Here is a 12,033-nt window from a genome sequence, read left to right on the forward strand (position 1 = left end):
TCACAGCATAAAATCCCAACAGACAATTAAAACTAAGTATTAAAATTACACATTCAACAGTTAAAACAGAATATTCAATAGTTAAACACTTAAATAGAATATTAATTTGCTACTATTTCAGTGGCGATGGCATTTCTTCCGATGCCCTGAAATACAGGTGCCGTGTCAGTTAAATGGCAGCCAGAAGAGAACAGTCTTGCAGGCCCTGTGGAACTGCGCAAGGTTCTGCAAGGCCCTCACTTCCTCTGGCAGTTGATTCCATCAGCAGGGGGCTGCAATTGAGAAGGCCCTGTCTCTGGCAGTTTTTGATTTGGCCTCCTTCGGCTCAGGGATTACTAGTAGATTTTGTGATCCTGATCTGAGTACCCTCTTGGGAACATGTGAGGAGAGACGGTCCCTAAGGTAGGCAGGTCCTAGGCCATATGGGGCTTTAAAGGTAATAACCAGCACCTTGTAACGAATCCGGTATACTATTGGCAGCCAGTGCAGTTCCTGCAGTCCCGGCTGTATGTGCTCCCACCTGGGGAGCCCCAATAACAGCCTGGCGGCCGCGTTCTACACTAGCTACAGCTTCTGGGTTCGGCACAAGGGCAGCTCCATGTAGATGGCATTACAGTAGTCCAGCCTTGAGGTGACGGTTGCATGGATCACTGTTGCCAGGGCGCCGCATTCCAGGAAGGGAACCAACTGCCTCGCCCGTCTAAGATGAAAAAAGGCGGATTTGGCAGTGGCTGCTATCTGGGCCTCCATTGTCAAGGCAGGCTCCAGTAGCACCCCCAAGCTCTTGACTTCGTGCGCCATTGTTAGTGGCACACCGTCAAATGCCGGTAGGGGAATTTCCCTATCCAGACCGCCGCAAATCAGGCAAAGGACCTCTGCTACCGAAATACTTATTGGAAGATACTAAGACGTCTGTAACTCAGCCAGTAGCAAAATATTGTTTTTTAGCCATAAATAAGTGGAAGTTTTTAACAAAGTAGAGATGGTTAATAATGCCATTTTTAAGGTTTAACATTATATGAGAATGCTTTTATGTGGTCAGAAATCATGGTCTATGACTCTGAGATTTTGTATGTTGGTATTGCTGGTCAATTGACCGTAATAAATTGGAATTGGTTTGCAGGTGTAGCTGGAAACAGGGCTTAACTGCTGCTCTGCACAAATGGAGAGTGCTCCTGATCATTCTGAGAGAGGCTGGACAGGTATAATGTGCTCTCTTTCAGAGGAACTTCTTTGCCAATACTGATCTTCTCAGGGAACGAATGAGGAGGCTCCCAGGATCAATCCCAGGCATCTCTGGTTGAAAGGATCAGGAAGCAAATGATGCGAAAGACCTCTACCTGTCACCCTAGTGATCCACTCTTGAGTAGACAATACTGACCTCACGAGAGCAATGGTCTGACTCAGTTACAAGGCAGTTTGATCCAGATTTGGGTCTAGTAGCATCTTAGATCAGTCGAGACCGGGAAGGTTTCCAGAGTGTAAGCTTTTCTCTCTTTTGTTGTTTTTAAAGGTATTTTTGCATTTTGTGTGTGCATGCCTGGAAGTCATGGCAACTTCTAGCACCCCCTACTGGAGCCTGGAGGATATTCAGGGAGGTGGCTGAACGAAGCCTGCCTCTGCCTCCAGGTCCTGGTATTCCAAGGAAGTCTCCTTTCCAAGCACTTGCCAGGCTGAGCCCTGCTTAGCTTCCGAGATCTCACGTGATCTGGCTTGCCTGGGCTTTGACTCCTGCGAGTTTATATTCTGAAAATCCCATTGCTCTCTAAAGTGCACCTGGACACAAAACCTGGCTGTCCAGCTGCAGACCAACACAGCCACCCTCTGAAATGAAAGACAGTTTCATGTGCCCGCTGCTCTGAATGTCTCCACTACGTGGCGCTTCCCAGTTCTACCCCTTTCCTCAGAAAAGCCCCATCGCCCTACCTGATGACGCTGTTACAGTGTCCACAGAGTGGGGTTCGGCTGCTGGCTGGGAAGCGCTCAGCCCTTTGGATCGTTCCCCGGGCTACGGCAGGAGCCTGGGAGGAGGCTGGAATCGAAGGAGGCGGGTAAGACGGAGCAGAGGCAGGGGGTGGCGGCACCGGAGCCCCCCGGGGTAGGATATGCTTTGTGACGGTGGTTGTCGATTTCCCAGGAGCGAACTTCTGGGAGAATGAGTCGTCCGTTATCCAGGGAGGACGGCTCGAAGGCTCCATGTCGCTTGGAGGGTATGAATGAATTGGGGCTGGAGCTGGAGCCGGAGCCGGAGCCGGTGCAGAGGCTGGAGCTGTTTGAAGCAAAGAAACCCAAATTACTCTGTCTCCTGCTATGTAATGAAGAGGTGAATTGTTTTAATGCACTGATTTTACTAGTTTTAATCCTATTGTTCTTGTTGTCCGATTATGTCGTAATCCTCCCTGTGCCTGTTCACAGGGTACGGCAGAACATAAATTCCCGAAATAAAATACATAAAACGGATCTGTCTTTTTGTTACCAAAACCGCCTGCCTCAGATGACCCTTGTTGCTGCCTCAGCCCGTTATCACACATCGAGTTCTGCAAGACATTCCAGGATATCAGATCATCCCCTGTCTTTGGAGACAAGACTGCAAACGCAGCAGTCTGGTTTTCTTGAGGTTCTTCAAGGTCACAAGACAATCATATAACACTGCTGCAGGTTTCATTCAAGGGGAAACAACGCATTTGTAGCCATGCAGAATGCTGTGACTGGCTTTCATTCAGGAATGCATCTCTGAGAGCTGTGGACTGTGGAACACGGTTCCTAACATGTTATTACATACACAGGGGTACAGGCATTAAGGAAAGCGATTGCTCATTTTAAAGGCTGCAAATGGCTCACATTTCAGTTTGATACTCCCTTTCCTTGTTCCCGTGCAATGTTGTGCCTATAGAGCCAGGGGGGCCAAAATGTGGCTCAGGAGCCACATGTGGCTCTTTCACACATATTGTGTGGCTCTTGAAGCTTTCTACCCAGCCCCATCAGCTGGCTTGAAGAAGGCATTTGTCTCTTTAAATCACTTCTCCAAGCCAAGGCAGCCAGCAGCTTGGAGAATGCGTTTAAAGTTAAAATTGTTTTCTTTCCACCTCCCTCTCTGCATCCATCTTTCTCTTTCCTTCTTTCTTTCTTTCTTTCTTTCTTTCTTTCTTTCTTTCTTTCTTTCTTTCTTTCTTTCTTTCTTTCCTTCCTCTTGCCGCTCTCAAACATCTGACGTTCATGCCTTGTGGCTCTCAAACATCTGATGTTTATTCTATGTGGCTCTTATGTTAAGCAAGTTTGGCCACCCCTGCTATAAAGTGTCAGACTAGAATCTGGGAGACCCAAGTTCAGATCTTTATTCTGACCTGGATGTTTGCTGGGCAACCTTGAGCCGGTCACACACTCTCAGCCCTAACTTACATCACAGGGTTGTTGTAAGGATAAAATGAAAAAGAGCAGCTGCTTTGGATCCCCAGATAATATATAAACAGATTTAGGTCTCCACTGGGGAAGAAAGGCTGAGTTCCTCAAGGAATAATCAATGAAGAAATAAATAGAGATCCAGTTTTCATTCTGCTGCAATGATACCATATTTTTTTCCCCCACAAGGAACTTTATGAGGACAAATTCCCCCGCCCAGCCAGGTTCGCAGCTCACATGCATTGCACTGCAAAGTTCTTTTCGACAGCTAGACAGCCGCAGGAACTCCTTTTTGGATTGGAAAACATTTAGTCTCTGTCGTTAACACTGTTTCCAGACTCCCCCTGCCCTAACATCCCTTTCCTTCTATGACAAGCTGCAGGACCCGCCTTTCTTCCTAAAACGCCAAGGTCTCCACCCTGCTCCCCACCTCCCCTAACTCGTTCCAGGTTCGCTTCCCCGAGTGAGACGGCTTATTTCCCTTAAAGAAAATGAGTTTGATCTGATCTCCTGGCAATAATTAAAGCCCCCCCCCCCTTCCTGGAGCCCCTTCTTGACAGTACAGCTGTGGCATTGTTGGGTGACTTGCTGACCTCTCCCTCTCCTTCTCACTGATCCATGGGGTAAGCTATAGGGTCCCCTCCTGAAATTCAGCTGCTTTGGGAGAATGCCCCCATTGTGCTGCCCTCTAATATTATGCTCCACCATCCTTATAATGCCTCCATTCACAAACAGCTGTTATGTCCCGGGGGAGGGGGGGATAGAATAGCCACCAGCCATTAACGCTTTGCAGACACCCAAGTAGATCAAGAATCTTTCCCTTTTGCTCCATTCTCCTTCCTTAGCAGTACATACTTTTCCTTCTCTTCCAGAGAGAGCCAGTTTGGAGTAGTGGTTAAGTGTGCGGACTCTTATCTGGGAGAACCGGGTTTGATTTCCCACTCCTCCACTTAGAGCTGTTGGAATGGCCTTGGGTTAGCCATAGCTCTTATAGGAGTTGTCCTTGAAACGGCAGCTTCTGGAGAGTTCTCTCAGCCTCACCCACCTCACAGGGTGTCAGTTATGGGGGAAGGAGATAAAGGAGATTGTAAGCCGCTCTGAGACTCTGATTCAGAGAGAAGAGCGGGGCATAAATCTACGGTCTTCTTCTTCTTCCTTATATTCTCATCTAGGCATGTGTGCATTGCGGGCACATCTGACTATTATCATGTGCAGTGTGTCCCCCACCCCCCCCCCCCCCGATTATTTGTAGTCTGCTTTTCATGCTGAGACTCAAGGCAGTTTCCATAGTGTAAATCAAGTACCATCAACAGGAACAGGACATCCCGTGAGCAATACAATAGGGTTTGGACTATGGAAATCAGCAAACAAACTGAAATCTCAAACCCAGCTGAAACAAAGCATGGACTTTTAAATGTGATACATTAAGAAGTGTAGAAGCTACCCTGTTTGGAGCATACCTCACTTAGGTAGCAATCAATGTTCCCTCTAAGCTGTGGAGTCTCGTGAGCGAAAATTCTACTTTGCGAGCTGCTGGCATTAAAGTTGTGAGCTGCTGCATCAATTAGTTTGCCGTAGGGCCATTTTTCCTGAGCCGAGACAAAAATGTGTCAGCTGGAGGCTAAAAAATTGTGAGCTAGCTCACACTAATTCAGCTTAGAGGGAACACCGGTAGCAAAACGATACTGTGGGTCACAGTCCCTCTCCCTATTTATCTGGCCGTTTCATTACAGTACAGCTCTATCTATCTGCCCAAAGAGCCCCCTTGAACAGTTCTGTTTTGCACCATCTGTGGAAAGCCAAGAGAGCGGGAGCCTTCCCGACCTCATCAGCGAAGCTGCTCCATAAGGTGGGGGCCACAACAGAGAATGCACAAGTACAGGCATTATTGGTTTTACCTATTTGCAAGATGGTACCTGCAAAAGGCCCTGCTCAGATCAGCAAAGCTGGTGTGGCAGAGCGTAGGGAGATGATACCATTGGCCAGTCCAGTCAGAGCTAAGCTACATGGTGAGAAGAGCAATGGGATGTCATATCTCCCTGGCCATTGATCTCTTCAAGCTAGAGATGGGGAAATCTCACAATTGAAGCCCAGCCTGAGAAGAAGATTGCGGATTTATATCCCACCTTGTTCTCTGAATCAGAGTCTCAGAGCGGCTTACAATCTCCTTTATCTTCTTCCCCCACAACAGACACCCTGTGAAGTGGGTGAGGCTAAGAGAGCTCTCACAGCAGCTACCCTTTCAAGGACAACCTCTGCCAGAGCTATGGCTGACCCAAGGCCATTCCAGCAGGTGCAAGTGGAGGAGTGGGGAATCAAACCCGGTTCTCCCAGGTAAGAGTCCGCGCGCTTAACCGCTACACCAAACTGGCTCTTCAGTGAAAGAGATTCTTTGCTTCATGCAAAGCTAGTGTGTCAGCAGGCATCTGAGCACAGAATATCTTTCTGTGATTTTATGCCCTGCAAATAAAACCTCTCTGTCTCTCAGATACTCTGATTTTATTTGCAGGGAATTGTTTTTATGGAGAAACATTTGAATACAAGATTTCCCCACTAGTATGGCACAGCAGCAAGCAAGACATTGCACTTTGCTGCTGGTCTCATAGAATGGCTCTTCATGCTATATCGAAAATAGGGACAACTGTGTGCCAAAACAATCATTAAAAGTTGCGACAGTCCTCCTGCCGTTGTTTGAATTGTGCCATGCCTGATTCCCTCAGTCTCCAGGCAGGATTAGCAGGGAGACTGGCGGTGTTGGGTGCCTTCCACCAATGGAGCAACCACTGGAGAAATCACCTTGCGCCATGATCTTGCACGCAGCTTCAGGTCATTTAAATCATTGTTATGCGACCGCTTAGGCTGCTTCAGACAGCAATAAGCGACTGTGAGTAAAATGATCAGACCCAACGGACGTCAGGGCTCATCCTCGGACAGCTGTGAAGAGAAGGCAAGTTTTTGGCAAGAGAAGTGCTGGTGTGAGAAAAGCTCTGAAATGTCCTCCTCATATATTTTTTTAAAGGACTGGTATAACATACTAGCTAAAAGTCTGAACCATAAGCCTCCACCTCGAACTGCCTGGGTGGCGTCAGACATGTCTCTATCCCAGACTCCACTCCCTGTCTACAAGGAGGTGAACTTTCTGACCTTCCTTACAAGAAGACATAAATTCAAAGGAAGAAGAAGAAGATGATGATGACATTGGATTTATATCCCACCCTGTACTCTGAATCTCAGAGTGGTCACAATCTCCTTCCCTCCCCCCCCCCCCCGCAACAGTCACCCTGTGAGGTAGGTGGGGCTGAGAGAGTTCTCCCAGAAGCTGCCCGTTCAAGGACAACTCCTACGAGAGCCATGGCAGACCCAACGCCGTTCCAGCAGCTGCAAGTGGAGGAGTGAGGAATCAAACCCAGTTCTCCCAAATAAGAGTCCGCACGCTTAACCACCACACCAAACTGCCTCTCAGCTGTGGCTCTTCTCTGCTCAGTTGCCCGTGACCTATGCATGCCATTTCACAGACATCACTAATGGTGTGATCAAAATGTAATGTCCCTTACCGTGCTTCTCATTTCAAGTTGTTTTGCCCCTAATCATGCTCTCCGAAGCAGAGTTGCAGCCTTCTAGGCCCACTGACTTATGGTGGCAACTTACGTGAGTCTTATTTGAAAGGCCAAGGGATGGGCAGTGGATTAGCTTGCCAACTTCCAGTTTGGGCTTGGAATTTTCCTAAATCATTAGTGATCTCCAGGCTACAGAGTTCAGTTGCTCTGGAGGAAACAGCAGCGTCAAGAGGGAAACTCTATGGTATACCTTAGAGTCTAGAAGAAACATGTCCTAGAGCGATAACACATCCCCACTGAGCTCCTCTCCCAAAATTCCATCCTCTGCAAGCCCCGCCTCCAAAGCACCAGGAATTCCCCAAACTGGAGCTGGCAACCTGAGCTGTGGACTCTGGCAAGATCTTGATGGCCTTAAGCAGGTCTGCTCAGAAGTTAATTTGTGTTCAACAGAATTTTCTTGTAGGTAAATGTTCCTAGGATTGCAGTTCCCACTGTGAACAGAGTTGAGCGACGGTTGGAGGCAGATGGTAACCTCAATAGGTGGCATTGTTCTGGCCAGGGCAGAAGCCCTTTTGGCTACTCAGCTCGGCGGAGGGGAGAGGGCACTGAGCCAGACATAGCCCAGCAGAGGGACAAGGAACAAGAGGTCAATTATGGTGTTCAAATCCAGAAGGAAGAGGTTAAAAAAGAGGGAAGTATGAGGCTGGAGATGCTAACCAATCAGCTCTCCAGCTGCTCCAAGGAGCAAGGACCAATCAGCTCTCCAGCTGCTCCAAGGACTGCTCCAGATTTTTAGGCAAGGGGGGAGCCTTGAGTTCTTTCCCCTTTGTGTAGCAGACCCCTTAAAATGGGGTTGCTAGCTTTGAGTTGGGAAAATCCTGGAGATTGGGGGAGTGGAGCCTGCAGAGGAGAGGGTTTGGAGAAGAGAGGGACTTCAGCTGGGTATAAAGCCAGAGAGTCCCCCCCACCCACCTCTGAAGCAATCATATTCTCCAGAGGAACTGATCACAGGAGATCCCCAGACCCCACCTGGGGGGTGGGGAGCGGCCTGCTTATGGGGCCTTGAACGGGTGGAAGGGACCTCAAGGCAGAGCCTGACGGTGATGGAAGTTCCATTTAGGCGATGTGGCAAAACCACTGTTGTGAGCCCGCTGTATGGAAATGGGCCTCGCAAAGCCATCTGAACTGTGCAGATGATGAATTTAACGCTGCCCCCAACCCTGCATATTTTAGATGCTTTCTTGAGGACCGAAGATACCTCATGTGGACAGCCTGGAGATTCCTTTCACTAGTCTCTTGTACTTCCTTCTTTGCTGTGGTGAAAACAAAACTTTATCTTATGAATTTTCTTTCTTTCTCCCCACTTTAAATCCCCCCCCCCTACACAGCTGCACTTATGATATCACTGCTTTACAAGCAGGCACCCCCAGCCTTTCCTCCAGGCACCTCCCGTTCTTCAGAATCAGTAAACAGAAGGTAAAGATCTCCAAATCCAATTGGGTCCCCCCCTCCCAATTGCCTTAAGCTCCAAGGTGCAGCTATTTCTGTCTTACGGTATTTATTAAGTCTGGATGAGAGGGCCGCATTTCATCTCTAATTGTCAAGTTCAAAAGCCTCCCACCTCTGGCGCTCTGTAATTAAGAAAGCTGATTTCTTGAGTTGTCGGGATTCTTCTCCCCCCCCCCCTCCATTTTCAAGATTCAGGGCTTGTTTATTTTAACATGCTAAGGACTGGATTAGTAATCGATCGCTGCCTTCCATTGAGATTTTATTTATTTGGCTGCCCCACAAGTATAAGGCTGCCTTACATTGAGATAGTCTGACTAGTGGCAACTTTCCAAGACCTTGGGCAGGTATAGGGTTACCAGGTCCCCTAGGCAACCAGAAGGGAGGAGCTTACCGGATGTACTGACATCACTTCCCATCTGCATCAGCTTAATCATAGAATTCTGCCCAATGCCACAAAGTCCCCAGCACCCGAGTCCCAGCAGGTTTCCCCCCACTTTGGGGAGCTTCGATTCCCACCCCGAAAGGGGACGTCATGTGGGGATGCACTGGTATTTGGGCAAACTCTACGGAACTGAGGGTGAAAAAAAACCCCACCATTGAGTTTCACTCAAATACCAGAGTGTCCCGAAGCTATGCCATCACTCCTGGGTGACATAATTGCATTGAGGATGTCACACAGTGTCCCCACCCACCAGTGTTCCCTCTAAGCTGAGTTACTATGAGCTAGCTCACAGTTTTTTAGCCTCTGGCTCACACATTTTTGTCTTAGCTCAGGAAGGATGGCCCGAGAGCAAACTGCAGTAACCAAATTGCTTGCTCACAACTTTAATGCTGGTAGCTCACAAAGCAGAATTTTTTGCTCGCAAGACTCCGCAGCTTAGAGGGAACATTGCCACTCACTGCTGGAATGCCCCCCTCATAAATCCCCCTGCTGGGTGGGTGAAGGGACCTAGCAACCCTACCAGTACCCCGTAGCAACATGCTGATGTCATTTCCAGATACATGGAGAGTGATGTCAGCATGTTGGGACATTGAAGACTCCTCCCCCCCCCCATTTTGGCACCGTTTCCCACCCACTGGCCAGCTGAATGGTGGCAGGGAGTGGGAAGCGCCTGCTGGGAGCAGAGTATACCCCACCCCTAGTGGAGACATGGCAACCCTAGGCAGGGAGATGATCCCGGAGATCTTCTAGTTGACACTGCTGAGGATTGAACCAGGGGCATTCTACATGCAAAGCAGACGCTCTGCCATTGAGCTTGGGGCCCCCTCCCCTAGAAACGAGGGAATCCAGACACTGAGAAAGGGAAGAGAAGTGGTTCTTTTGGAGGCATGTAGTGTTAACTGTATAAATACAACATAGGAACGGGCTGGTGGGAGCTAGCCACTGGAGCCCAATTTTACTGCTCCTTTTAAAAAACATACTGTCTGAATTTCCTCTTCTTTCCTGTTCCTGCAGTCTGCTTATTGTCCTTAGTTGTTTTGAATGTTTTGTTTGCCAAAAGTTATTAGAACAAGCAGAATGCCAAGCGGAGGGAATGGGGAACCTACCAAAGGAGCCTGGATTGTGGGAAAGGCCCTGTCTTCACAACACAAAGGGTCAGGCCTCACTTTGGGCAGGAGCTCACAGGAGCAGAGCTCAGGAGCCTCTATATTTTATTGTGCTCTTTCTTTCTTATGCCCAGGGGTGGAATTCTAGCAGGAGCTCCTTTACAAGGTTTGTAAGCTCTTGGAGGATTGGCTGCATCAGGGGTGTGTGGCCTAATATGCAATGGAGCTCGTGCTAGAATTTCACGAGCTTAGAGTTTCCCTGCTTAGAGGGAACCCCTTCAAATTTATAACATTCTTCAAGAAAATCCCTCACTGTGGAATGAGAGGCCATGTTCTCTTGGTTCCTGGCTAATTTTTTTCAGTGTCGAGAATGGCATTGCTATGGACTGGGACAAAATCCCTTTGTTTTTCCAGTATTCCAAGGAGCCAGTGCTTGACTACACAAGAACATTCCTGGATGGTGCTCTCATAGAAGAGAAGTTCCTAATGGAGCGCGCCCAGGGCTCTTTTTGAGCAGGAATGCACAGGAATGCAGTTCTGGCTGGCTTGGTACCAGGAGGTGTGGCCTAATATGCAAATGAGTCCCCGCTGGGCTTTTCCCACAAAAAAGCCCTGCGCAAAACAATGGTGACATCCAGGGTGTGGTCTAATATGCAAATGAATTCCTGCTGGGCCTTTTCTACCCTCCCCCTCCCCAAAAGCTCTGACTTGCCCATTTTACCTTTGCTCAGCAAGTCTTTTTTTCCCCTTGAGCACCAGTTCCCATGACCATCTTAGAACAGGTGTCGAGGAATCACTTGTTTGAAATCAGTTCCCATGTCAGGTTCTCCCTCTATGTGAGAAACATTTTTAGTCTGTGTGTGTGTGTGTGTGTTAAGTGCTGCTGAGTCACTTCTAAGTACAGCTTTTTTTTGTAGCAGGAGCTCCTTTGCATATTAGGCCACACACCCCTGATGTAGCCCATCCTCCAAGAGCTTAGAGGGCTCTTTGTACAGGGTCTACTGTAAACTCCAGGAGGATTGGCTACATCAGGGGAGACTAGCCTAATATACAAAGGAGTTCCTGCTACAAAGAAAGAGCCCTGCTTCCCATTTATGGCAATCCAACCTATGCAACAGAATGAAATGTCAGAGTGGGTGGTCCCACTTCAGGTTGTAACTTGAGGGACGCCTTTTAAATACTTCCCAACTGCTTAAAAAAAGAATCCTGTGATTAAAAATCCCAAAACAACTTAGCACATCAGTGGGAAAGGTTCTATTCCAGCTCATTCCCAGCTGTGTCAGCTTTTAGGGAGAATGCTGGGAGCAATAAATATATGACTCCATCACTTGCAGTCTAAAGTGTTACAGCCCATTCTACCGTCTTGAGATTCTCCCACCCTGTTCTGCTGCATGTGTGAGCCAGGTGATAATGCAACTTGAAGAACCCCCTTCTTCTTCGAGGTGGTACAGTCCCTTCATAGGACTGCACCCCGTGAATTGCTTGATTGCTTCCCAAGCTCTGAGAACCTGGAAGAAAGAACTAAGTGCATTCCTGCCACCTAGTGACTTCAATGAGAATCTCCAGTTCGAGACAGTGGATTAATTTCTGGAGGGGAGGAACAGGATTTTGTTCCAAAATCACAAGCAAAAGAAGGGGTTTTTCCCCCCAACCAAAAGGATATAAAACAGCCACGGACACTATATAATTTCTCACTGTCATTTGGTACAACCATAACAACGATCCAAAACATTTAACACCATTTACTTTTCAAGACAGATCCTGTAGCTGCTGTCGATAAGAGCTATCCCTTCCCCTGTTAGTAACTGGATGGGGACACAGTTAGGGAAGGACTGCAAAGAGACATAAATGGGGAAGGTCTGTGAGAGATATCTTGTTTTTCCCAATAATCCAGGCCCAAACTGGCAGGCAGCAAAGGCTCTCGAATGCCTGCCAGCACACGCTGCTTGCAAATATTGACAGCAGAGACAAAAATGCAAAGGTTTAAGTGCTCGCTCGCTAGATTTTGAGAATCAGGCGG

At 48.1% G+C, this 12,033-nt stretch overlaps 1 protein-coding gene across 8 annotated transcripts in view; it reads right to left on the reverse strand.

Annotated features, from left to right (window-relative positions):
• The window catches only part of LDB3 (LIM domain binding 3), a 208,251-nt gene that overhangs the window by 10,372 nt on the left and 185,846 nt on the right, over positions 1-12,033 (reverse strand). For all 8 annotated transcript variants that reach the window (XM_060241066.1, XM_060241067.1, XM_060241068.1 and 5 more), the window contains one exon: positions 1,927-2,263. In XM_060241066.1, coding sequence (XP_060097049.1) covers positions 1,927-2,263 — 337 coding nt within the window. The remainder of the gene's footprint in view (positions 1-1,926; positions 2,264-12,033) is intronic.

Source organism: Heteronotia binoei, chromosome 6 (genome assembly GCF_032191835.1).
Source record: "Heteronotia binoei isolate CCM8104 ecotype False Entrance Well chromosome 6, APGP_CSIRO_Hbin_v1, whole genome shotgun sequence".
Lineage (NCBI taxonomy): Eukaryota > Metazoa > Chordata > Lepidosauria > Squamata > Gekkonidae > Heteronotia > Heteronotia binoei.